The following is a 27,152-nucleotide window of genomic DNA, read 5'->3' as shown; positions in this document are numbered from 1 at the left end:
ATGCAGCTCCAAGCCCACCCCTCCCCTTAACTCACTGGCATTGCATCCCAGGACACAGGCCCTTCTGGAACTGAAAGCCGCTTGGCCTGTCCCAGGAACACAGTTGTGGCTTCCTTTCTCGTCTGCTCCTATTGGCTTGTAGATATCCCAGGCCATGTGGCCTCCCACTCCTAGGAGATCAGCACAAGGCTAATGGCCCCCAAGGGGCTCTCCAGGCCTCTTCTCTCGTGCAGCTCTCTAGCCTGACTAAACACTTCAAGTCTCTCAACCAAGGGACCACAGCACATCGTCTTTATTTAGCGGGTCCTCTTGCCAGTTTCTGGACTTTCTCCAGCTAGGGGCAGGGGTGGCTGGATTAGGGGACCTGCTACAGGGTGAGGAGCAGTCTGGTGGTTCCACAATTGGGATAGTAACCCATGGGGTCAGGGATGAGAAGGGATGAATACTCTTTGGTAGGCTGGGGACGGGGACAGGCTGGGGATGGGGGAGGCTCATCTCTGGAAAGCTCTGGGGCAACGCCACCAAGGTTTCCTTCATGGAGGCCTGGGCTAGGACGAGATGGGGGAGTCTGGGGACCCAGGCCAGGCCTGACCCTCTTGGGCTTAAGTCCCTCCTCCCCATGGAGATCAGAAATGGAAACATCTTTGGCCCCAAGGCCAAGATCTCCAGGGCAAGAGTGGCCCTTGGGAGTATGTGCACCTTCTGTAAGATATGGCCCTTCGGACAGCGGCAGTCCCTGTGCTCCTTCTCCAGAGGGCTCCTTACGCAACCCTTTCTGATTTGGGGACGTGTCCTCGAGCCTGCCTCAACACTGATCATCTGCCTCCCCAAAGCCAGGTGGTGACAGCCCATTCAGCCATCTCTCTAAGCCCTCTGCCCACCTCTCTCCTCTCCTCTCCCTCTTCCCTATCATCTCCACTCTCTCCCGCCACTCATTCTGCACCCCGTTCCTATACCTCATCGCCTAGGGTGCTGGGGCACAGCTTAACTGGGGCCCTGACCTAGCTGCAACTGTGTACACCTCATGTCCCAGCCTGGCCCTTCCCTGTGGCGGCCCCACATGGGACAAGGTGCGCTGGAGCGGGAGGAGGGCCGCTGCATCGTCTGCCGTTGCCTGTAGGGGTATGGGCAGGAGGGAATTAAGGATCGTGGCAACAAAAGGAATGCGGAGGGGGGAAAGAGCTTCTCCCCTCTGTGCCCCCCAACATTCCCTGAAGGGCCAAGGCTGGGTAAGCAGCCTCCTTCCTTGGGGTCAGGGCTCTCAGTGGCGGTGGGCATTTCCACCCCCCACTCTCCCCCTTTTTTTTTGGCTAAGCCCCATAGATGGGGGCCTGGGAGGGGGGCACCTGCTGCTCCTGCCTTTTTCTCCCAGTGAGTTTTGCAGCTCCCTGAGGCCCTCTGGCGGTTCTGTTGGAGCTGCTTTTGGAGTGGGGGTTGGTAGGGGGCGATGTGTGATTGCCCCATTTCCCCCGCCCCCCACCTGGTTCTACACCTCCCACGGGAGGGGCCCCCTCCCCCTCCCCCTGAGGGGGGCGCTGGAGCTGATGTCGGTGTGTGGTGGAGGTCTGATCTCCCTCCTTGCTGTCACTCTTCCCGAGTCAGGCCCTCGTCTAGGGCAGGCAGTGCCTCCAGGCCCGGTCCCCCACCACCCTGGCCGCTGGAGAAGGACACCATGGTATGGAGGAGCATGAGAACAAGGACGTAGAGCCGGATCCTGCTGGGACTGAGGCGGGAGCCCCCAGAGACCGGCAGCAGGGAGGACTTGCGGCTGAGGCGGCCTGGGGGGTCGTGGCGGGGGTGGTAGTGGGGGTACTGTTGGTGGTAGTGGTGGAAGTAAGAGTGGTGGAATTGCTGGTGGTGGGTTTTGGGGGCTTCAGACTCCTTGAACTTCTTCTTCTCCGACTCACAGGAGACCCACTGCACGTCACAGCACTTGGCTTCCGGCCGCTTTGGCGAAGTATCCAGCAACCCTGCCAATGGATAAGCAAGGCGGGGTGGGGTGCTAAGGGGGCTGCTGGCTATGCCTTTCTCAGAGAGGTGATTGTCAAAGCTGGGGCTGCTCTGGTAGTCCTGCCCAAGACTCTTCCCCCTGCCCCTTAGCACCACCCCTTTCTGGACACATCTTCCAGGGACCCCAGACAGTTTCTCTGGGATAACTCCCTGGCCAGGTATGTTTTGGATACAGATGGCCACTCTGCTCTCTCCCCCTATTCCACTTTGCCCCATCCCAACCTGGGGCCTCACTACCTAATCCTGCAGCCACTAACCTTCTCCTGACCCAACTTCCTTGTTGTCCTCCCTGCTCCCACAGCCCCGACCTGGTGCCTGCTCTGGGCCCCTGGCCTCCTCCCTCCTCCCAGGGCCCTGCCTTTACCTGTACAGATAAAGCCAGGGAGCCCTCCGTACACCATTTCCTCATTGTCAGGGAGGATAAAGGGGCACCGGGTCTGCACCTCCAGGCAGTATTGCTTGCAGGGCACCCAGCGCTGGCATTCCTGCTGGGTCACGCTGAAGTATTCTGAGCACAGCCAGGCCTTGTAGACAGCCTGTAGGGAGAGGAAAAAGCATCAGCCCAGGCGCCAGCCCCTTTCTGCCTCAGAGGAGAGGGATGAGGAGGGGTGTAACTGTACTCTATAGGGGGAGGGTACGGTGTGCTCACCAACCCAACCCCAGGATCCAGGGGGTGGGGAAGAAGGGTTTGGGTCAAGACCACTACCTCCTACCCTAAAATCTCCCATTTCATAGCCAGAACTCCCAAGTCCCCAATCTGCAGTCATCCAAGACTTTGAATTTGTTCATTGGTAAAATCACAAAATGACTCCTAAATCAGAGCTGGCAGAGGCCCATCCAACCATACCATTTTATAGCTGGTCCCAAGAGATGTCCTGACTTGTCTGAGGTCACCTATATGGAGGTAAATTTCACTTCCATTCAATTCAGCAAACATTTCTTTGGCTGATGGTGTTAAGTTTCTAAACTCAAGAAAAGAGATGGAGAGGATAATCTTTGCTTTACCTCATTAGGGTGTTGTGTAGATCAAATAATATGACACATATGAAAATGTTTTGTAAATTCTATAGTGCAATACAAATGTGAGGGGTTATTTTTAATAAAAACAGGAATCTGCCTTACCAAGCACCACATGTGCCTTCAAGCTCTACTTAACCCATGCTCTGTTCTGTTGGCGTCCACCCTGGAGTGGAGCAGACACCACATTTCATTTGGAAACTTTGCTTAGCCGTTTCACTTCATGGGTATACTTCCTGCCCCTCATCTAGCCCATTTCCACCAGGCACTTGGTCCTGGCTAAGAAAGGTTCCCTGCTCTATACTCTTTGGCTATCATCAAGACCAGAGTTCCTCAACGGCGACACTACTGACATTTTGGACTGGATGATTCTTTGTAGTGGGGGCTGTCCTGTGCATTATAGAATATTGAGAAGCATTCCTTGCCTCTACCCAGTAGTTGCCAGTCGCATCCTCCCCCTCCTCATTGTGACAACCAAGAAATGTCTCTGGCCATTGCCAAATATCCCCTGGGTGGGGGGCAAAATCATCTCCCATTGAGAACCACTGATCTAACTCCTTGCTACTGAAAGTGTGGACCTGGACCAGCAACATCACGATCACTTGGAGCTTGTGAAAAGTGCATAATCCCAGGCCCTGCCCAAGACTTGACAAGTCACACCTGCATTTTAACAGGATACCCAGAGCCCTGCCCACATCCATTCTTCATATTTTCAGGGGCACTTTCCCATAGTTGCTCCTTGTAGCGATGGTTCTCCGACTTCAGTGTGCCTCAGAATCCCCTGGGACACTTGTTAAAAAGGCAGATGGCCCCCTCCAATTCAGCTTCAAGAGGACTGAGGTGGGCTCAGGAATCTGCCTTTGGAACAAGGGTCCAGGTCATTCTGCGGCCAGAGGCCTTTCAACCACACTCTGAGCAACGTGGTCAGAGCTTCTTACACAGACTTTAAACATTTACACTCAAATACAAATAACTCCACTGTGAACATGGACTTGGGCAATGTAATCCCACACTGGCCTTTTCCAAAGTGGGGGCAGGGGCATGGTGATGGGTGGTAGTGGTGGGTGGTAGTGGGTTGTGGTGCAAGTTACCCCCCTGAGGAACACAGATTTGATATCTCACTGGCTTCTCAAATTTAACATGCTCTAAATCTTAAAATTCAGTTCTTGTTTTTTTTACTCCAAATCTGCCCACACCCCTGAGTCTTGACCACTTAGGTTAAGTGCCATGACCATCCACCTGGGTATTCAATCCAGAAACTTAGGTGTCAGCCATCACTCCTCTCTTTGCCAGCATCCCCACACGCAGTCCATCAGCAAGGCATGCCAATTCTACCTCTACTTCCACGACTCTGTGCAGGCACTGTCACTTGTCACCTGGACAACAGTCTCCTATGTGGCCTCCCCGCCTCCACTCTTGCTCTTTCCAATGCACTGTTTACACAGGAGTAAGAGCGATCTCAAAATGACATTCGATCATGTTACTCCCTTGCTTCAAACGCTTCAATGCATTTAGAATAAAACCCAAACTTTCGACCACAGACTTCAAACCCCTGCATAACTTGGCCCCTGTCTGTCTCTCCAACCTCATTTTCTACCTCTCCCATACGGCTCATAACGCTCCACACGCTGAGGTTTTCTTTCTTTTCCTTGAACATGCCCTACTTCTTCCCACCTTGGGGCCTTGGCACACACTGTTCTCTTGGCCTGATATGCTCTTCCCCCTGCCCCCCCCCCACTTTTGGCCTGGCTAGGTCCTTCTCAACTTTGAAGCCTCAGTTCAAAAGTCACCTCCTCAGAGAGGGTCTCCCTGACCACTCTAGTTAGAGAACGCCCCCTCATTATTCTTTTTCTTAAATGTTTCTTCACCACAGTATGAGTTTGTCTGCATCCTTGTTTTGTTTTTCTCTGTCATCCTCACTAAAATGTAAGACACGTGAAAGCAGACGTGGGTCGGTCTTATTGACCATATTGAGTACTCAGCACAATATATGTAAAAAAACAAGTCTGTTGATGGAATGAACCAGATGAGTAAATGAGGACATGTCCCTACTCTCAAAGAAATTTCAGTTTCATGGATAGACAGATCTAACTTGAAACTATGGCACATTTTCTATACTATAAGAGAAGTTAAACCACTGGCCACTGGAGTGAAGCAAATAGAAAAGCCGGGAAAGATTTCAGTGAGGGTATGAGTTGAGCTGGGGGAGTTCCCTGGTGGTCCAGTGGTTAGGAATCCACCTTCCAATGCAGGGGGCGCGGGTTCGATTCCTGGTCGGGGAACTAAGATCCCACATGCCATGGGGCAACTAAGCCCGAGGGCCGCAACTACTGAGCCCACGTGCTCTGGAGCTCACGCGCCACAACTAGAGAGAAGCCTGCGTGTTGCAACGAAGAGCCCGCACACCACAACGAAAGATCCCGCGTGCCACAACTAAGACCCGAGACAGCCAAAAATAAATAAATAAATATTAAAAAAAAAAAAGAGTTAAGTTGGGACTCAAAGTAGGATTTTAGATGGGATGGGCAGAGATGAGACAAAAGGGCATTCTGGACTGAGGCAACAGCTTAAGGAAAGGTACAGATGTGAGCACACGCATGGTGTGCTAAAAGAATGGAGAATGGTTTCATATGAATGAAGTGCAAAGGATACCAATCTCCCGTGGATGGACATTTAAATTACTTCCAGGTTTCCACTATCACAAACAATGCTTCGGTGAGTAGGTCTGTACACACCTCTCTTGAACACTTGTGTTATATTTTATTTATATAAACTCTTAAGAGTGAAATTATTGGGATAAAAGGTATGTGCAATGGAGTGAGAAGGGAGTGGAAGGAGGTGGAAAGGAACAAGTAAAGGTAAGAGGCAGGGGAAGAGGGAGCTAGAGGGGTAGGAGAGGGGCTCAGGGGTTGGATAGAGTGGCAGTGGAGTCCGGGGGCACAAGGGAGGAGGGGAGGAAGAAAGAGAGGGTAAGAAAGAGTAGGGAGTTGGAGGGTGAGAAATAGTGGTAATAGTGGGGGTAGGAAAAAACAGCGTTGGGGAGGAAGCAGGGGAATAAGAGATGGAGGGTGTAAGGGAGGTAAAGGGGTACAGTGAGGGTGAGAGAAGATGAAGGGTAAGAAAGAGCAGGGGATAACAGGGTGGGGGACAGGAGATGTGGAAGACGGGCTGTGAAGAGGAGGGGTAAGGAAGACGGAGGAAGAAAGAGGAGGGTTCAAGAGCCAGCAGGGGAATAAAGGGGGGTAAAGAAGATGGGAACAGAGGAAAGCCGAGATGAGAAAGTGGGATAAGAGAGCAGAAGGAGATGGGGGAGACGGAAAGAAAAGTAAGACAGGAAACAAAAAGGATATCCCTAACGCTAAGGGCCCCAGTACCTTGGAGACCCCCCCTCCATCTTGTGGGTCCCAGGGTGCCAAGAGGCGGCTCTGCCCACAGCCTCTGCCCCAACCTCTGCAGCCTGGACCCAGAGTCCACCTCCACTCTCACGCTGAATTGTGTGGAACAGCCCAGTCCTCCACTGCTGGGGTTCAGAGGCCCCTGCGGGATTCTCCCTGGGCTCTTCCGGTTCAATATTCCTGCTCCCAGGTGAGGCTGCAGTGGAGGGCCGGCCCTCCTCCCAGGCAACTGCAATTAGCCTAATAGCAGGCGCTGGTGGCCGGGCACACCCCGCCTCTGCTCTGGGAGAGAGAGAGGGAGTTGAGGGAGGAGGGGCTGGGAGAGGGGTGGCCTGACAGTGGGAGGGAGGCCTTTCTCCTTAGCTGGACGGCCCTCCCTCAAGCCCCACGGCCCCAGAGTCACCATGGCAACAAGTGGGCGAGCAGGTTGCCAGAGGAGGACACCAGGCCTGTGGGTGGCAAGACAGTGAGAGGAATGGAGGAAGTAGAGTGACAAGGGGCTGAGAGGTAATCCAATTCCTTAGCCCCACATATGGCCAGCTGAGGTCATTGCTGGCCCACGTGCTTTAAAAAGGGGCTGGGGTCTTTCTCAGATGAAAAGTCTGGCTCTCAGGGCTACCACCTGGACAGCAAGCCTGCCTTAGTCTCTGTAGCCCTCTTCCCTAGGCAGGCCTAAGTCACTTGCCCCATCTCATCAGTGTTAGGACTGAGCCAGAGGGGACCGGGTTGCTTGGGCAGTTGCAGGGGACCTGGGCACTCAGCCACAAGGATGGGGAAGAGCCAGGAGAGCTGCGTTCGGAGAGCTGCGGGGCTGGCTGGAGGCGGGGCATGCGGGGCAAAGGAAGAAATGTCTCAGAACCAGACAACAGTCAGTTGGGAGACCCTCGCAGGTCTTTTGCTCTAGTTCCTCAATTCTGGCTGCATATTACAATCACTCAGAGAGTCTTTTAAAAATGCTTCTGCTTGGCCCACATTGCACTCCAGACCAAGTCAGTCAGAATCCCTGTGGGTGGGGCCCACACATCTAGAGTTTTTCAAAACACCTCAGTTAATTTTAATATGCAGATAACTTAGCCCTGCTTCATTTTATAGCTGAGGAAACTGAGGCCCAGAAAAGGGGAGGAAGGACTTGTCTACAGTCACATAAAGTAGTGGCAGAGGGAGGAACTTGAAACCCAGTTTCTCGACTCGAACTCCAGGGTTCTTCCTACTGGACCATCCTACCAGTGGCTGCATTCCAAACTCAGGGGGCAGGACACAGAAGCGTGGGGAGGGGAGGAGAGCTGAGGAGAACCAGGCCTGCTCTTGGCTTTCAGGCTCTTCAAACTCCAGCCCTGGCAGGAAAGCCTTCTTCATCATGCCCTGTCCTCTGAGCTTAACCATCCTGGACCCTCAAGGTAGCAGCAGATGATGGGTGGGGTGGAAAGCCTTGACCTGACAGTGCCCTCCTTTCCCTACAGAATCCCCTTCCCCACCTCCAGCAGGCCACCGCTGGGCTCAATCAAGTTCTGGCTGCTACAGCCAAGTTGCTATGGGAACTGGGAGGGGAAGGAAGCAGGGAGTAACTAGAGGGAACACCAATTAACCCAAAAAGGAAGCTGAGAAGGCTATCCCACCCCTCCTCCCGGCTGGGCTGTTAAACCACTCTTTTTTTGTTTTTGTTTTTTTATAATGTCTTTTAAAAAAAATATTTATTGATTGATTTTGGCTGCACCAGGTCTTAGTTGCGGCACACGGGATCTTTAGTTGCAGTATGTGGGCTTCTTAGTTGCGGCATGCCTGCGGGATCTAGTTCCCCGACCAGGGATCAAACCCAGGCCTCCTGCACTGGGAGCACAGAGTCTTACCCACTGGACCACCAGGGAAGTCCCTTAAACCACTCTTGAAATGGGAGCAGGTAAGACGAGGGGCATCCCCACCCATCCTGGGCTCTGCAGCTGCTAGTTTAGGGAGGAGTGGGAGGACCTGGAGAGCCTTACCTTCCTGCTCCCCGGCTTGCAGCCTTGGCCAGGGCATTCTCATCCCTACGCTCCTCTGGGAAGAAGCGTGTGACTTCTCCTGGGCCCCAGGGTGCTACGGGAATGCATACAAGTGCGTACCTACAAACACAGCCCACAGCCAAGACTCAGGGCCAGAGGGTTTAGAAAGAGGAGGCCATCCTGGACTCCTCGGTTAGGGGGCGGGAAGACCCTCCAGAGAGGAGAGCTTCAGTTCCTGCCAACCAGGAAGTCGGCAGTTTTCTTCTTGGATTCCAACTTGCTTCCCTCCCTAGGGCCTATTTCCCCTTCCAAATCCTCCCTACAGACCTCTTCATCGCTGTTTGTTTTCCTAATGCACTCCTGGGACACTTGGCCAGGAGCTGCAGCTGCAGAGACCGTGGAGGCAGAGTGGCAATCTGGGCTGGGCTTGAGAATGAAACCCACTGTCCACAGCACACAAATAACCACCCTGCCCCTAGGTTTCGCCTAGGTGGAAACTGAGGCTCAGAAAAGGGATTTGGTTCAGCCAAGTCATAAACATGCAAGAAATCAACTATAAAGCCAGGATTAGAAGGGAGGTACTCTGGTGACTAATCCCACGTCTCTCTGTGCTGCATCCATCAATACACATAGCACTGTGTGAAGGACCTCCTTGGGCAGGTCTGAAAAGAGCCACATGCTCCTATTCCTGATTCTGGGCTTTCAGAGAGTTGGATCAGAACAGGGTAAGGTCAAAGTCAATCTCTCCAACCCAGGGGAGGGAGATCTTGGACGTAACTCTGGGAGTAGTTCCTTGGGATTGGCAGAGTCAGACTGAGATTAGAGGCATTACAGGGCAAATGCAGGTGGATGACATGGCTTTACTTAAGTGGCTGTAAAAATAAGCAACAGCTTTCCTGCTGCTGAGAATGAGCAGTCATGAGTCAGAGTGGCCTGGCCTGGCCTGGCCTGGAGGAAAGGCGGGGGAGATGGCTTGAGAGGTGGATAAGAACCCAGAGCCACTGCAGTTCCAGAGGGTCCAGTCACCTCCAAGCCTCTTAGGCCACCTGCTCCAAGGCCAGGGGCAGCCTGGTTAGTGGAGAAGTGGCGTCCCTAGTGCAGGAGCAGTTCTCTGAAGGAGCCTAGATGACCCATATCAATCAGGTGAGCAGAGGAGGCAGGTTCACGACCACTCGAGAATAGGAAGGACTGTGAGAATCATAACTCCACCTCCTGATCTGCTGTTGGAATTTCCACTCCAACGTCACTGCCACAAGCTATCCAGCTACTGACTGCGCACCTCTTGTCACAGGGCGCACGCTCTCTCCTAGGGCAGCCCACATCTTCAGACCAGTCTCGCAGTTAAAGAAGTTCTTTCTCCTTCTGAGCTGAGATAATGCCTCTCTGTGGCATTGCTCATGGCTCCTCCTAGCTCTTCTGGGACCATAAAGTTCCTGTCCCCATGCCAGCCCTGCAGGAGGTATTTGTAAACGTCCCTGAATCAGGTCAGGTCTTCCCATTCATTTTTTCCTGCAATGATCAATTTCTGAACATGTTCAAGTGCCTGGCGCTGTGCTGGGGAACTACATATGATAGAGATAGGGAAGACAAGATTGCTATCTTTAAGGAGCAGGACAGACAACCTTGTGCATCAATCATTAGAAGTCACTGTGATAAGCAGTATGTACTTGGTGCAATGATAGCATAAAGGGAGGAAGGATCAATGGTGCTTTGAGGGCTGAAGCACAGGAAAATATCTCCATGTGGGAGAGGCTAGAGTTGGGGCTTGGAAAAAATGGGTAGAAGTTCACTGGGTGGAATAGGGCAGGAATAAGTGCACTTAAAGCAAAGGAATAAGCAGGTATAAAGGCCTGGAGGTGTGAAACAGTGCCGGATTCAGGCACTGTCGGTAGTTTAGCATAGTTAGAGGGTACAAAGGGGGCCATGATGGGAGATGAGGCTACGGAGGAAGGCCATGCCCATATTATGGTATGTTCTGCATGCTAAGGAGGAGCCAGGCTTCATCCTATAGGCAACGGACAGCCTTTAGTGGATTTTAAATAACTGCTTTTTAAAAGATTGCTTATCACTTCTAAGTCAGTGAAAAGTTAGTCTTATCACTGACTAACTTTTCAGACTTATGTTCTGAAAGTGTGGACGATGGAGCATAGGCATCAAGACTGGAGGTAGGGAGACCAGTTAGGAGCCTATTGCAACAATCTGAATGAGAGATGATGGGGATACCAGGTTTCTGGCTTGGGTGGCAGGATGAATAGTCGTTTCATTCATTAAAGAAGGGAAACCAGGAGGAGGAGTAGATTTGGGGGTGAAGAAGATGAATTCAGTCTTTGGTCATGCTGACTTTGAAACATAGGTCAGTATACACTAGGCTAGGTAGAAATGTCAAGGAGGCAGTTGGACACAATGGTTTGAGCTCAGAAGGAGGGTCTGGGCTAGAAATAAAGGTTTGGTCTGAGCTCAGAAGGAGGGTCTGGGCTAGAACTAAAGGTTTGGGAGTCATCAAGGGTTAAGGAGTTAATCATCAGGAACATAGTAGGACTATACTTTCCCACACCCTTTGAAATTAGGCATGGCCATAAGACTTACTTTGGCCAATGAAATGTGAGTTGAAGTGACATGGATCCCTTCTGGGGAGAAGCTTTAAGAGCTGGAGTACGATTTGCCTCTGCTGCTGACTGTGGAAGTGGTGTTGAAATGGACCTTTTACTAGCCTGGGTCTCTTGGTGACTATCATGAACAGATGCTCCCTGCTGACCTATTTTGGACATGTATTATGAGCAAGAAATAACTGTTTGTTGTGTTAAGCCTCTGATATTTGGGAATTGTTTGCTACTACAGCGTAACCTGGCTCACTCTGACTGATAAAGCAATAGTGGAAGCCAAGGAAGTAGAGGATATTGCCTAGGGGAAATTAACGCACAGAGAAAAGGACCAACAGTGGATCCCTGGAAAACACTAACATTTAAGGGGCAGGTAGAAGAAGGGAATCTGATGAAGATGCGGGAGTGGTTTAAGAGCTTGGAGAAGAAACAGAAGAGAGTGGCATTCTATAAATTAGGGGAGAAGAGTTTCAAAGAATAAGAGTGGTCAGCAGATGAGGACATGCTGGCAGTCTCATCATGGTGAGATCAGTTTCAGTGGAGCAGTGGGGGCAGAAACCAAATTGAAGCCAATTTAAAAGGGAATGTGAGGGAAGAAAAATGGAGAGAGCTATGTGTAGACTACTCTTCCAAGAAGCCAAACTAGTTTTTCAACTGTTTTTTGGGATGTGGTTTCCAGTTCTCTGTTCTACCCTGGTTGTTCCTATTCAGACAAGTTCCTATTTTTCTACGTCCCTTGCAACTGAATGCAATCCCCAGACAGAGTTTATCAACACAGAGTCAAGTAGAAGTATCAGCCCTCCTATGCTAGAAGCTCTGTTTCTTTTAATGCAGCCTAAGACCACATTTGCTCTCTGGGAGACTGTATTGTATTCCTTTGGTAATTCAGTGGAGATGGAGAGGGGAATTTCTGCCTGGAGTGTGGGATCAAAGACACAGCCTAGATCAAAGTCCCTGGAAGGAGCTCAAGCCTTCTGGCAAGATATCTGAATGAATTAAACATCCTTGAGATGGTAGGCTCTCTGAGGACAGGGACTGTGTCTTATCTGTGTATTTCCCTCAGGACTTCACATGGAATTAGGTATACAGAAGAGATGCCTGCTAAGTACTTGAAATCCAAGCACTTGAAAACTAAGCCTCCAGCAACTAGCTCAGACTGGAGTAAGGTGGAGATCTCCAAGAAAAGGGTGAAAGTAATGGGTTATGTAATGTGTTGCATGAATTTTACAGCTTTGATGGAGAAATTGGGGATGCATTAGCAAAAAAAAAAAAAAAAATCATAGAAAACTAAGCAAATAGAAAAAAAAAAGAGGCAATTATTAACTCCAGGAAAACAAGTTGGCCAAGGAAGAAAATGTAATCACAGTATTCTACATGACTCAGCTGTGAACAATATTTATAATCCTTATAATGTAAATATGGAATACTGTTAAAACCAGAAATTGTGATATGACAATATTCGATATATGAGGGGAGTGCACATACAGTGCTGCTGGTAGTAAGAGAGCTAAATCCCACTCTAAAAAAATAAAAAGGTAGTACATATTTAAATCAGAAAAAAAATCAAGAAATGACAGTATTGGTATATCATTTAGAGATGTGGAGGTAAATATTAGAAGAAACAGCTAAGAGGTTTAGAAGTATTTGACTTCTGAGTGAAGCTTAGGGTTGGAGCAGAGGGCTTCTGTTTTAATCATAAGCAATGAGCTCTATATTTATCATTTAAAAGATATTACATTATATATCATTTAAAAGACAGATGCTACAAGAATATATATCTATATATGGAATAGATATACATATGTGTATACATGTATATATATGTATATGTGTGTATCTTTGTGTGCACAAAGATATTTCAAACAGAAAAGTCAAGAAATAGCAGTATTGGCACACCATTAAAAATGTGACAATAAATATCAGAAGAAAAAGCTAAGAGAGTTTCAAGTGTTTAACTCTGAAGAGTGACTATATATATGTAGCTTATATGTCTTTTAAAATTATGAACATATATTACTTTGATAAAATGAAAATAAAATAAATATATAAACTGATATGCAGCCATGAACCTCAAAAACAACAAAACAAAATCCCTAAGACTTGACCTGACCAACCTTGCCAGACTCAGCCACAAAACCCCAGGCCCTATTGCCCAGTCATGGATCGTCTACTCCATCACCACTGTCTGGGGTATGGGCTTAGGTCAGGTCAGCTTAACAGGCCAGCAGAATTAATGAGTGGCCCCATAGCCAAAGAGAACTAATATGAGAGGAGGGGAACTTTAAGGGCCTCTGTGCCCAACAGCTGTGCAGGCCACCCACCATAGAAATGGTGCCAGTGTGACATGACAACCATAGCTTCATTTGAGCTGCACACAAATGTGTTTGGTATAAAATCCCGCTGCCCCCTCCCAGGGGGCACACACTGCTAGTCTGGGCCCAGGCCCAGGCAGAAATCTCCGGCTTCCTGCAGGGATCATTGTGAAACCAGCTCCTTGCCCCTACCTTACTTCTGTCCCCAAACACAGTACCTTGCTAAACAGATGAGAGGCTGGGGAGAGACCTAATAAAAGGACCTGTTAGTTGTGCTTGGTCTCTGGGGGTGAGGTAAATCAAGGCTTTGGAGTCCTTCCATCTCTGGCTCTTCCCTCCCCTACCTGAGCATATCTCTGTGCTCTCATTCACTAGAATCTCTCCAGTTGCCTTCTGGCTCCTAACCTTCCACCTCCACACTAGACACTTCACCTGCTGCTCCCAAATTACCTTTCCCTTCTCCTAAGGGAAAGTGTTGTCAATCTCAATTGAGTATTAAGCAGTCATTTAGATCAAACACATCTAATTAAGGTGACAATAATAATAGCTACCATTTTTTAAGTGCTTACCATACGCCAGGCTCTGTTCTAAGCAGCTGACCTTTATTAACTCATTGAATCCTCACAACCACCCCCTGAGATGGAGATACATTTACAGGTGAGGACAGGAAGGACCAGAGTTAAAATAGCTTGTCCAGGACTTCCCTGGTGGCACAGTGGTTAAGAATTCGCCTGCCAATGCAGGGGACACGGGTTCGAGCCCTGGTCCGGGAAGATCCCACACGCCGTGTAGCAACTAAGTCCGTGCGCCACAACTACTGAGCCTGTGCTCTAGAGCCTGTGAGCCACAACTACTGAGCCCACACACCGCAACAACTGAAGCCTGCGCACTTTAGGGCCCGCATGCTGCAACTACTGAGGCTGCGTGCTGCAACTACTGAAGTCCATGTGCCTAGAGCCTGTGCTCCGCAACAAGAGAAGCCACCGCAATGAGAAGCCCGTGCACCGCAACAAAGAGTAGCCCCTACTCGCCACAACTGGAGAAAGCCCACGCACAGCAACGAAGACCCAACGCAGCCAAAAATAAATTAAAAAAAAAAAGCTCGTCCAAGGCCACACAGCCAATAATAATATATGGTGGCTACCATTTCCCGAGCACTTTCCATCTCACAGACACTGTGCTCTTAAGAGATTAGCATGTTATATGTCATTGAAGCCTAATAATGACCCTATTTCTTAGTTTTGAATTCAAAGAAAATGAGGTTCCAAGAGAGATGAAAGGTCTCAACAACTGTTTTATGGAGAAGACAGATTTCAAGCTGGAATGTGAAGTCAAGTTTACCTGGGCTTCAGTTCCCAAGCTTATACACCATATTGCCCCTAGGATGGTCCCTCCATTTCACTATCACCATTGAAGTAATTAGCTTGTTACTTAAACAAATCTTTTTGATGGAATTTCAAGTCAAGTTGGGGAGAGATTTCTAGGACTGGATGGGAGAGTGATTTTCTAAAATCAGTGTATTCAGCTCATTCCCAATATGAGTAAAGTTTTCTTTGTAAGGGAGTGTCGGGGGAAGAATACTTGGGTACTAGGGGCTACAAATGACCATTTCCATTCCCCCATCAAAGCACTCTCTTTCCTCCTTCCTCTAAATGCATGCATGTGCGCACGCATGGGAGCACACACACACACACACACACACACACACACACACACACCCTGGGAGTGTTGAAAAGAGGCAACTGTTCCTGCTCTGATCTTTGGCAACTGGTGATGGGAAGGCAGCTGTCTCCTTGTAGAAAGGTCTTCTTGCCTTTGGACATGAGTTCTCCTGTTCTAGGTCTTGTCACGTAGGGGCTCCTGGAACTGCCTTGCCCTGGAAGACTCCAATACTAGAGTCCATTCCTTCAGAAAGGTTTCAGGGCAGCCACAACACTCTACCTAATTGCTCCTTCTCCCCAGCTTGCTCCATAAATGTTCTTCCTCGAAAAGCCTTTGCTCCAGTCAGGTGGAGAGTTAGCCAGAGCTGGGTTCAGATTCTGGCTCTGCCACTAACTGGATGTATGAACTTGGACAAGTCATCTGTAAGGAGGTAGGGACTGAGTCACTAATTTGCTATGTGACTGTAAGCAAAGTACTCTCTCTCTCTGAGTCTCAATTTGGATCCGAGAAGATGGTCCCTAGGGAGGCAGCATATATGGGGAGAAGACAGGGTCAAACATCTTTAACCTCAAACAGTCCTGTGGTCAAATCCCAGGTTTGCTCTCACCAGTTATGAAAACTCAAACAAATTACTTAAATTCCCTGATCTATACTTTCCTTGTCTGCAAAATGGAGATAATAAAAGCACATATCCTTAACCTTTCTGTAAATGATGTCTGTAAAGCAACTAGCACAAAGCTTTACCTATAGTAAAATTACACTGGTACAGATTGGGTACCCTGGATTTGACCTGGATTCAAATCCCAGCTCCAACTCTTATTAGCTGGATGACCTTGAGCCAGTTACTTAACCTCTCTGAGCCTCTCTTCTCCTAAGTAAAATGGGGATAAATATATATGCACTTCACAAGACAGATGTAAGAATTAAGTGAGATAAAGTATACAAAAAGTGCCTGGGATAGTTCCTTTCCTTCCCATGCCCTCCTTTCAAGCTCTAAGATTCAAATAATAAATGGAAAAAAAAAAACAACTGCCACAAATGTAATCAGAAAAAAATCATTAATACATATAAAAGAATACATACAAATCAATAATAAAAACACAAGACATGGACAGACAATTCACAAAACAGGCAATACAAATGACCCATAAACAAGAAAAACAAAATTTGACCTAAGGAATGCAAATTACAAGCCAATGCTATAACACTTTTCAGCTCCAAATTAGTAAAGTTTAAAAAAATATGATAATCAATATTAGACAAGGGTGGTAAATTAGTCTCACATTTTTGGCGAGGGTATAAACTAGAAGCAGCCTTCTGGAAAGAAATTTGGTAAGAAAGAAATTTGTATGTCAAAAGCCTTAGAAAGGTTAATACTCTTTGATTCTGTAAGACTAGTTCCAAATGTTCATCCTGAAGGATTAATGTATATGCTTCCATTTGTATGCAAAACAAGGGAAAGAAAAAGTCATTTTGTGTGCAAATGTTGATGTAAGCTCAGAGAGGGATGGAAGCATACACACCAAATTGTTAACATCAGTGACCTCAGGGCAGTGGGACTGGGAGGGGAGGGAACAGGAAGATTACTAAGTGGAATACAGAGGTTTCTTTATAAACCTCTGTATTGTTAGATTTGGTACAATGAAGGTGCATTATTTTGTGATTTAAGAAACTCAGCAAAGTAGAGAAATAAGAAAAAAATGATTGAGATACTATTTATTAGAAAAAAAAGGAATCATAGATCTGACAAAGATTTATGGACAAAGATATCCATCACAGCATTATTTACAATAGTAAAAGTTGAAAGTAAATATCCAACAATAGGGTACTAGGTAACTAAATTGCACTAAATTCATGGGATGGGATATTGCATGCTCATCAAGAATGATGTTTGTGGGAATTCCCTGGCGGTCCAGTGGTTAGAACTCCATGCTTTCACTACCAAGGGCCCAGGTTCAATCCCTGCTAGGGGAACTAATCCTGCAAGCCATGGGGCACAGCCAAATAAAAAAGAGGTTTGTGAATATCTAATTACATGGAAAGATATCCAGTGTAACTTTAGCAATAAGTTAAAAAGAGCAGGGTAAAAAACCTGGATGATTTCAACTATGTAAAAATATATAGTCACATCTATTAGGGTGGCTATTATCAAAAAAAAAAGGAAAAGTATAAATGTTGATGAGAATGTGGAGAAACTGGTACCCTGTGCATTGCTCATAAGAATATAAAATGGTGCAGCACTGTAGAGAACAGTATGGAGGTTCCTCAGAAAGTTAAATATAGAATTACCACGTGATCCAGCAAGTCCATATCCAGGTATATAACCAAAAGAATTGAAAGTAGGGATTCAAACAGATACTTGTATACCAGTGTTCATAACAACATTATTCACAATAGCCAAAATGTGGAAGGAAATGAAAATATAGGTCCACACAAAAACTTGTCTATGAACGTTCATAGCAGCTTTATTCATAATTGTCCAAAGGTGGAACCAACCCAAGTGTCCACAGAGATGAATGAATTTAAAAAATGTGGTACATCCAGACAATGGAATATTATTCAACCATAAAAAAGAATGAAGTACTGATACATGCCACAACACGGATGAACCTTGAAAACATTATGTTTAATGAAATAAGCCAGACACGAAAGGACAAAAACTGTATGATTCCACTTATATGAATTACTCAGAATAGTCAAATTCATAGAGATGGGAAATAGAATAGAGGTTACCAGGGGCTGGGGGGAGGGAGGAATGGAGAGTTATTGTTTAATGGGTAAAGAGTTTCTGTTTAGGAGAATAAAAACATTTTAGGAATGAATAGCGGAGATGGTTGTACAACATTGCAAATATACTTAATGCCACTGAATTGTACACCTAAAAATGATTAGAATGGTAAATTTGATGTTATGTATATTTTACCACAATAAAAAACTATGCCACAAAAAGACATATTAGGAGGAAATACACTATAACATTAAGAGCATCTCTGGGACCTTTTTTCTGTTATATTTCTATTTTCCAAAATTTCTCAGAGACCATTGTTTTGGCAACTGGAAAAAAAGGTATTTTGAAAAGATTCTGAGTCTATAATAGCTCTGAAGGATTAACCTGGCTGGAAGTTTTAGTTGAGTTCAACACTAAGCAGATACGCTCACCTTTCACAGATCAGCCAGGTAGCCATGCTATCTGCTGGAAACCAAATACAAAGACAGGAAACAATGGTAACACCCACCACCACCACTCGTCCTTCTCCGGGCAGAGCCTGGTGAGTTGGCACTTCCTTCTACCTCCAAGAGAAGCCTAGCCATCCCAGGCCAGGGCTCACCAAAAGCCTGGCATGGGAACTGGGTGTCCAAAGCCCAAGCCAGGCCTCCACAGGCTCTGGGGTGACAAGGTCTCACGGTTTCCCCTCCCAGCTCTCCCAGCAGCTGCTGGGCAGGGCTCAGGCCTGCACTAGGTCTGTCTAGGAGACCTACTCCTCTCCTGCCCTGGTTGATCCTTCCAGCAGATTGGGGCTGAGAATCTAACAGATACCTTCCTTCCAGGCAAGAGGAGCCCAGCTCCTCCCATCTCCTTGGTAGAGCCTGCAGAAAAAGGAGGGAGCAAACACCTCCTTTCCTCACGCCCATCCTCTGTCACAATCTCAAGAAGATACTGGTGATTATCACTGGCGCTCAAGGGCAAGAGACTGGGGTATTGAACAAGGAGGATGTTGGTGGGTCCCCACTTTGGATCTGAGCCACTCCAGGGGGTCCCTACAAGTTGCCAGTAGGTGCTGCTGGATTTCCCTTGCAGTTCGTCAGCTTCTCACTCCAGCCTCTCAAGAGCCAGCTGGGCATTGCCTCTGACAGCTGGGGGAGTTTATTAAGATTTTCTTTATACATGTGTGCACTGGGGAAAGAACAGACAGACCTGGGTTTGTGTGGCAGTTCTCCCACCTTTTAGCTATGTGGCCTGGATGGGTCGGTCACTTTCCTTCACTGAACCTCAGTTGTCACATTTGTAAAAAGGGAATAATGAGAGTACCTGCCTGCTAGGATGACTATCAGGATTAAATGAGTTCATGGACACACATAAAGCCACTGGCATCTCCCAGGCACTTGAAAGCTGGCAGTTTTCTTTTCCCCTTTCCCTTTGTTCTTTGGCACCAGCCTGCCTTCACCTTCTGGCCCAGAGACTTGTGGCTCAGGTTCCAGCTCCTTTTTCCAGAATCCATTCAAACAGGAGCTTTGGTCCTGGCAGCTCCTGTCACTCCATGGTAACTCCTTCCTTCACCAGGGCCAGCTGCAACTCACCTGGTGCCCTTGCTCTCCTCTCTAAGCACCTGCCTGGCTTGAGGTATCAAAAATTCAGGCTTTTCTGAACACCCTCATATGCCCAGGGAGAAAAGTCTGGTCCAGCGTCCCTGCACACACCCTGGTCTGTGCGCCTGTAACCACAGGAACACAACACACCTATTCCCCAGAGGCCTCCCGGCTCAGCATTGGGGAATGGTGCTCCTGGAGGCCCACATTTGTCTAAACCCCCTCAGAAGCTGCCCCTGGTTTTCCAGCAAACACCTGCAGCTGGAATCCACATGTGGCTGAGACGTGAGCTGGGGATGGGGGAGTAGGGGTGGGGGCAGGTCTGATGCCCAGTCTGCAAGGGCACACAGCAGGTAAACAGCCTCACAGGGTGGGAACATAAAAGAACTGCCCTGAGGGAGAAGTTTTTCTAGGGCAAACTCCCACCCTCGAGCCTAAGGTGTCGTCCTACATATGCACCCACACACTGAAGGGTGGGTGTGCCCTTTCCCTGAGACACCGATGCCTGGGGAGGAGACCAACACGCACCCACATGGCTTAGAGGCACCCTCTCATGCTTGTGATGTGTTCGGAGATCCCTGACTCTCCTTTAATCTCAGCCCCACCCACTGTCTTCCCTTTCCTCACCCTTACCTCCACTGTGTTCAGCAGACTCTTCCAGTCAGACCATGAGACTGGGTGGGAGGCTGCTGGGCTCCCTCCCTCCACTTAACTCCCCTCCGCCCCCACCTTCAGGAGATACCAGTTTATCCTTCATGGAGGTTCCCGTTGCTATGGTGACTATAGTAGTCAGGCACCAGCCTGTGGGAAGTCGCCATGAAGAAGATTGTGTCTGTGTGTGTGTCTATGTGTCTAAGCATGTGTGCATGCACACACACACACACGTCCACACTGAGTGGGGAGGAGAGAAGGCAGGAAGGAGAAAAAGAGCAGAGAGGGAGAAAGGGGACAGGAGAAGAGGGGACCAGAAGATGAAAGGGGGGGCAGCAGGAGGGATGGGGATCAGAGAGGCGAAGTGTGAGTGGGGTGTGAGGGATGCGAGGGGTGAGGGGGCATGCAGGAGGCAAGGGCAAGAGGTGCAGTGCCGGGACGGGGGTTAGGGATGAGGCCAGAAGATGGTCAGGACGCAGGGTAAAGGTTGGTGGAGTGTGAGGTAGAGGTGAGAGATGAGGGGAGTGGAGCTGGATGGGAGATGGGAGAGGGCTGGCCGTTAGAAGGAGCAGGGAGGGCCGTGGGGGGAAGGGGAGGGGTGGGAGCAGGTGGGGGTAACTGTGGGGAGAAGTGGGCGTTGGAGGAGTGAGGTGTGGGTGCGGTTTGGGAAGGGTCTAGTAGAAGGTTGGGAAGGCTGTGGGGTCATTGGTATGTGGGGGGTGTTGGCTGTGGGGCAAAATTGGGAGGAATATGGGGATTGGTAGTGGGGTGGGTCAGGGTAGGGGTGAGGGGATCCGGAGAGGTGTGGGCAGCACGAGGCCACGTTCCCACTCTCACGTTTAAGCCCCTGTACCCTGTCTGAGCTACAAACATTGCCTTTTCCCTGTCCCCGGCCCTTCCCAGAAGCCCGGTGCTCACGTTCATGGCCAGCGAGCTTCGGTGGATCCGGACACCCCTCCTCACGGGAGCCTTTGCCATGGTCCTGGGAGGCTGCTTCTTGACTGCCTCCCCCTTCCTCCACCCCCAAGTGGGGACTAGGGTACTCTCTCTGCCCTCACGAACCCTGGGTCAGGGAGGCTGACTGTGGGGCACTGCTCCGTGCCTGAAAGCTTGGGTGACAACAGGGACCACTTGCCAACTTGGGGCTCCTGCCCTTTGCCCAGTGCCCCGAGCTTCCTGCTCTCGGCACCAGCGTTAGCCTGGGAATCCTGCTTGGCAGGAAAACTGTGGCAGGTGGGAGGAGAGAGGAAGGCAGCGAGGCAGAAACAGCTGCCAGCCGGAGTGGAGGAAGAGCAGGTCCCCAACGGGTACGGGCAGAAGGCGAGGTGCTGGCTCTGGCAGCCCCCTCCCCTGGGTGTGGGTGTTGGGCCTCCTTCCCTGGCCTTGCCCATCCAATGCTGCTGTTGAGGGAGCAGGCTCTGCTCACTGGCCTGAACTCTGAGCTGACACAGACCTCAGAGGTCAGCTGGTCCAACCTGCCCTAGACTCCGGAGTCAGAGTCATCTCCACAGCATTTCCCCCAGGGCTCTGTCTGAATCAGGCTAGACCTTTCCCCTGGGAGCAGGAACTCACCTCCTCTCAAGGCACTCTGTTCCCTCTTTGGAAGGAAAAAACTGTTAACTGAACAACTGATATGCCAGGCCTAGGTACTGTGCAGACTTCTCATTAATAATGAGCTCATAGGGCTGTTCTGATGAATTACCTCCATTTTACAGATGAGAAAAGTGAGGCTGAGAGAGCTGAAGTCCCTAGCTCAAGGTCACACAGGTAATACATAAAAAAGCTGGGTCTGAACCCAGGACTTTCTAACCATGAAGTCCCTCTGGGGTTAAGCAGGACATGCCTCTTCTTTTGCACCCTGACAACTCCTCTGAGGTCTGAAGTTGGAGACCACACCTTCCTGAGTCTCCTCTTCTTCAGGTGAAACAGCTCCTTCAACTCTGTCCAGGAGAACTTGAGTTTTAGCCTCCTCCTAAACTGCTCAGTGTGAGACCCAGAACCAAACACACAATATGCCAGGTGGGTGTGGGCCAGTCCCGAAGAGAACAGAACTATCGCATCCTTCCTTGGCACTAACCTTTACGGTTGTGGCCCTACGGCTAGTGAGAGAACTGAGAACTGGCCTTCTCTTGGGCTTCTATCCCCTCTTGGATCAGAGCTATGAGAGAAGAGGCCAGGGTTTTGTTCCCATCTCCGCCACTGCCCCCCCACCCCCCATCAGGCTATCCTCAATTTAGAATAGGGAAGGGGCAGAGGTGGAGGAAAAGGCAATCACAACCAGGCGGGGCCTGGCAGGGCTGGGAGATGGAGAGGGCTGGAGGAGTGAGGGGGTGGTCCAGTAACCACAGGCAGGGCCAGAAGGGCCAAGCAGAGCAGGAGGCAAGGGCTGAGGGGATGCGTGCACAGGGAGGTAAGGGAGGGGTGGAGTGGGGCCCCAGGGGTTGGGAGAGGCCAGCGTGAGAATGGGCATTGGCCTTCCTAAGTTATCATCGCCCTGCTGTGTGAGAGGAAGTCAGTCACACATTAAGGAAATGTCGCAGCTGGTACTAAATTGGGAGGTGTCACAGGCAGCAGTGAGGACAGGTATGATGTGTGGGGCCCTGTGGGGCCCAAAACAGGGGCAGATATTGCAAAGGGAGAGAACAGGGTTTCTGGGGCTGCCCGGGAAAGATCTAACTGAAATACTGGGGACAGGCCCCCGGGGATGGGGGTCACCTGGCCCTGGAGCAAAGGCTCCAGGTTTGGTTTCCAGCAGCAGAGGAAGCCTCCTCACCCTGGCCTGGGGTGGTGGGCTCTCCACCCTGGAGAAGCTTGGAGGATGTGGTATTATCTCCAAGGGATCCCATTTGGGAGAGGGGCTGGACAGCAGGGCTTGAAGCTGGGGGGCAGGCTCGGGGATCTGCAAAAAAGGCCTGGGATAGAGGTGGGGCACTGGGGTGAAGACAGAGGGGCTGCAGGAAGGAGGAGAGCAGGGCTGTCTTTTCCTGTAGGGCCTGTAATACAGCTGGAATCTAGAGGCCTGTGGGTGTAGGCCTCAGTGAAGGGAGAACACGTTGGAGAGGGTGGGAAAGACAGGAAGAAAGCTGTGGAGCTGACACTGCCCTTCTCCCAGCACAGCAGGCAGCAAGAGAGCAGGCGGAGTTCACTTGAGAGGGAGAGAGAGAGAGTGAGAATGTGAAAGCGACAAGGAGACAAAGGAGAGCAGGGAGGGCCCCGGCCATTGCGAACCTGATGAGAGGCCATGGCCAAAGCGTGAGCTTAGCACCGACGCCACGCGGGTTGGAGGCCTGGCACTCCTGCTCCTTAGCCGAGTGGCTTTCGGGCAAACTGCTTGAGCCCGCTGCACCTCAGTTTCCCCATCTGTAAAATGGGGCTTATGACGCTGGTATTACCAGCCTCCCCAGGCAGTTGTGATCTCATAATACACGTGAAAGAGGCTACAAACCCTAAGCAGGACATCACTGTCAGGTGTTCTATTATTCTTACAAAATACTATCAGCTACCTCTTCCCACTTCAATCTCACAAAAGACTCAGGATGTGGGCAGAGCCAGGATTATTATCCTTGTTTTACGAATGAGGAAACAAAAGCTTAGAGAAGTGAAGTGACGTGCCCAAGGTCACACTACGAACAAGTGGTAGAGATGATCAGGCCTCCTGAATCCAAGAGATCAGTTGTCTTTCTCCTCCATCAAACTGCTCGGTAAAAATAATCAACATGAGGGATTATTATTTAGTGCCGGATCAGACAGAGCCTGAAGCCAACTTTGACCCGGAGAAAACCCCACGGGAAAGTTGTAGCATGGTCTCTTTTTCATCCTGGAGATTGTGGGAAAGAAAAAGTCGGGGCCACGGGGTTGGAGGGAAGGCCACAAAAGACAGACATCCTTTATTCCGTCTGCTAGTGGCCCGTGTCCCTCTGCTCGCACTGACATCAAGGGTGTGTGTCTCTATCTCTATATGACAAAATGTGTCCTTTTTCATGTGACAGTACTTCTGCCTGTGTGTCTCTGACATCCTGGGGAGATGTGCATGTGTATGACACCTTGTCTGCTTCTGTGGCACCGTTTGTGGGTGTGACGACCTCTCTCTACCTCTGTGTGACTTTGCCCGGGGTGGTGGTGGTGCTGTTTGGCAGTGTGTGTGTGTCTATCTGTCTGTACACCTTTAAGAAGTGGAATATCTCATTTGGTAGTGTGAGTGAGGCAGTGAGTCAGCTGAGGCTGAGGGAGGCGGGAGGGAGACTGCTAGGTTACGAGAACAGGAAAAAGGAGAATGAGAAAGTGAAGTCAGGAGCAAGGAGCTACCCCTTTCCTCCCCAACCCCCTGCCCAAATCCCTAAGGAGCCCACCAAGAGCGTGGAACCGTGCAGAAGTCCGCAGGGGTCACGTCAGATGGAAAGGGGCACTTTCTGTCCCTCCCCAAAGCCTCGGAGGGAGACAAGCTAGGCTAGGAGGCAACTGTCTCCCTCTCCAGCTCTCAGCCCCCAGCTTGAGGATGGGTTGAGACCAGCACCCCACCTGGTCTCCGCTTCACTTGACCCTTTGACCTTGCTGTTCTCTTTCCTCTCAGAGGCAGGCCACCTGGCCAGGCTGCACAAACAGAGCAGTAGCACCATGTCCCAAATGTTTACAGCCCCCATACACCCACTGTCCAGAACGACCCTGCTCAGGGTCAAGAAGTTTCTCAACACTCAGCTCTGCCCTAGGCAGGCCCATTCTGCAGGGGCCCCGCCTCTCCTCTGGATGCCCGTCCCCAACAGCCAGTAAGCCAGCTTTCCCTCCACTGCCACCCCAGGGCACTGGGAAAGCACTGGGACTTCTGTAATGCACCAGCCTCCAGTGGTCCTCCCACAAGCTGCTGTGCCCTGCTCCCAGCTCCTTCTCTTGTCAGGGGAGAGGAGCTGGCAGGTACCCTCCTCGGGAGAAAACAGGCACCCTGGGGCTCCACCTGCTTAGACTCTGACCAGCCACCTCAGGTCATATAAGGTCAACAGTGTGCTGTGCCCCACAACCAAGTGCCCCTCCTCTCACCCACTGGCAGGGGCCAAAGGGTCAGGGTTAGGTTGCCAAATATTCTTCCCCCGCCTTTGGCCTTCCCCCTTCACCAGCCAGTCCCAGGACTTTCCATTCCAGCCAAGGAAAGGAAAGGGGCACCGCTAGGTGAGGACGGGGGCTAGGGGAGCCAGAGCCCTCTTTCCATCCCTTTGCCAACCGGGGGGCCCCCGGACCCCTCCCTCCTCATGCGGGGGGCGGGGCGGGAGAAAGCCCCAGTCATATGGTGCCCAAAGCCAGAATCAATAGAAGTTGGCCAGGTGGTTACCTGACTTGAATCCCTGAGGCCCTGCTTCCCGGGAGGGTCCCAAGGTAGCACTACCCGTGCCCCACTGAGAACGGTGGGGGTGATGGGGGGAGGTGAGGTGGGTAGAGGGGGAAACCTTTTTTCTCCCGGTCCCACCGCCACGGCTCCCGCCGCCGAAGCGGCAGCCGTTGTGGCCGCGGACGCCAGTCCCTACCTTACAGCCTTTCGTGCAGGACCGGATTGAGTACTCTTCTGCCTGTAAGTATTTATGCAGCACGAGGTCGAACTCGTCATATTTTTCCTGAGCATGTCGGTCGAGCCGCTGGTACGCCTCGATACAGTTGCTACACACCTCCCAGGCCCCGGAGCCCGGGCTAGCCACCACGGCCAGCAGGTCCCCCAGCAGGGTGTCCAGGCTGCAGTCCAGGCTGTCGGGGCGGTCCATGCCCAGCAGCAAGTCCCAGACCGTGTAGGTGTCGCAAAAGGAAAGAGTGAAGTTCCGAAAGTGGCCTTTGAGCAAGTTTTTTTTGGCGGTGGGGAACTCGGCCGGGGCACGGGAAGGGGAGTCGGGGGGCCGTAGAGGGGGCGCTGGGGTGGTCGGTTCGAAAAGTCTCTGCAAAGATTGCAATTTGGTGCAAGCTGCGTCCAGCCCCGTGGGTTCTGGGACGCCGCCGCAGTCCGGCCCGGGACCGGCGGCGGGGGCGGCTTTGGTCAGGTTGCTGTATCGCGGGCCGCAGGTGCCTGGGGGCGCGCTGGGCTGGCCGGGCGGCTGCGGCGGCGGCGGCAGCACCGCGCGAGGAGGCACCGGCTGCCGCTCCCGGCCGGCCCCCCAGGGCGGCCGCATGGCGCTGCTCAGCTCCCTGGCCCGGGGCCGGGCCCCCGCGCACAGCCACAGATGGTCAGCGAGCAGCACGGTGAAGAAGAGCAGGGACGCCAGGGACAGTCGCCATCGCTGCGCCCGCTCGGAGTCGGCGCAAGGTTTGTCGCTCGGCCTGGGAGCCCAGCAGCAGCAGCAGCAGATAGTCAGCGCGGCGGCGTCTTTCCCGGGCCACATCCAAGCGCCCCTGAACATATTTCAGGGGGGTCCGGGCTGGAGGGAAAAGGCGGGCGCGAGGCCGGACGGCCGTCTCGGGCTGGCGGGCGGGCAAGCCGGCTGCGCGCCGCTCCGCGCTCCTCGGCGCCGTCCAGGCTCTACCTCGGGGGCTGCATGGCGAGGCAGGCCGGCCGGCCCGGGGCCCCGCTCAGGCCGGAGTGGCGGGGCGCTCTCGCGCCGTCCCCGCGCCCCTCCCGCGCTCCCTCGCTCGCCGCCCGGGCGCGGCCGCCCGGCCCGCTAGGCGCTGCCCGGCGTCCCGGCGGGGGGCGGTGCGGGGCACTGGGGCGGTGGCGGCTGCGGCGGCGGCGCCGCACTCCTCATAGTGTCGGGCCGCTCAGCTGCCCTGGGCTCAGCGCCACTCCACTCCGCGCCGGCTGCCGCCCGGCTAGCACTCCGCTCCGGCCGTCTCGGCTCGGCGCAGCTCTGCGCCCCTCAGCGCCGCCGTGCGGGCCCGGCCGCCGCGCTCCGCTCCGCTCCGCTCGCTCGCCCCGCGCCGCGCTGCTCAGCTCCCGCCCGCCCGTCCGCCTGCCCGCCGGCCGCCCTCTCTGCGCCGCTCCCAGCCTCGCTCGCGCCCTCCTAGGCCCGCCGGCCGGCCCGCTGCTCGGCCCTTCGGGCTTCGCTCGCGCTCTGGCCGTTGGCCGGGGCCGGTCCCGGGTCAGCTCCGCTCCGGCTCCGCGCCCGCCGCTCCCGGAGTTCCGGCTCGGGCGGGCCACCTGGCTCCCGGCGGCGCCACAGGCGCCGGACGCCGACGCGGGGCTTTACTTAGTGCGCCTCTCGCTTCCGCCTCGCGTTCGCACCGCTGTGGCGGCCGCCGAGCGGCACGGCC

At 51.6% G+C, this 27,152-nt stretch overlaps 1 protein-coding gene across 1 annotated transcript; it reads right to left on the bottom strand.

The window, feature by feature from the left end:
• On the bottom strand, positions 1 to 26,533 carry NALF2 (NALCN channel auxiliary factor 2). Its single transcript, XM_059911386.1, has 3 exons — positions 25,448 to 26,533; positions 2,375 to 2,546; positions 1 to 1,970 (listed from the first exon to the last, which is right to left on the bottom strand). The coding sequence occupies exons 1-3, from the start codon at positions 26,303 to 26,305 to the stop codon at positions 1,585 to 1,587; spliced, it is 1,416 nt and encodes a 471-aa protein (XP_059767369.1). The 5' UTR covers positions 26,306 to 26,533; the 3' UTR covers positions 1 to 1,584.
• Between the last annotated feature and the right edge of the window lie 619 nt (positions 26,534 to 27,152).

This window comes from Balaenoptera ricei, chromosome X (genome assembly GCF_028023285.1).
Source record: "Balaenoptera ricei isolate mBalRic1 chromosome X, mBalRic1.hap2, whole genome shotgun sequence".
In the NCBI taxonomy this organism is placed as follows: Eukaryota; Metazoa; Chordata; class Mammalia; order Artiodactyla; family Balaenopteridae; genus Balaenoptera; species Balaenoptera ricei.
This window is presented reverse-complemented; position numbering and strand designations above follow the sequence as displayed.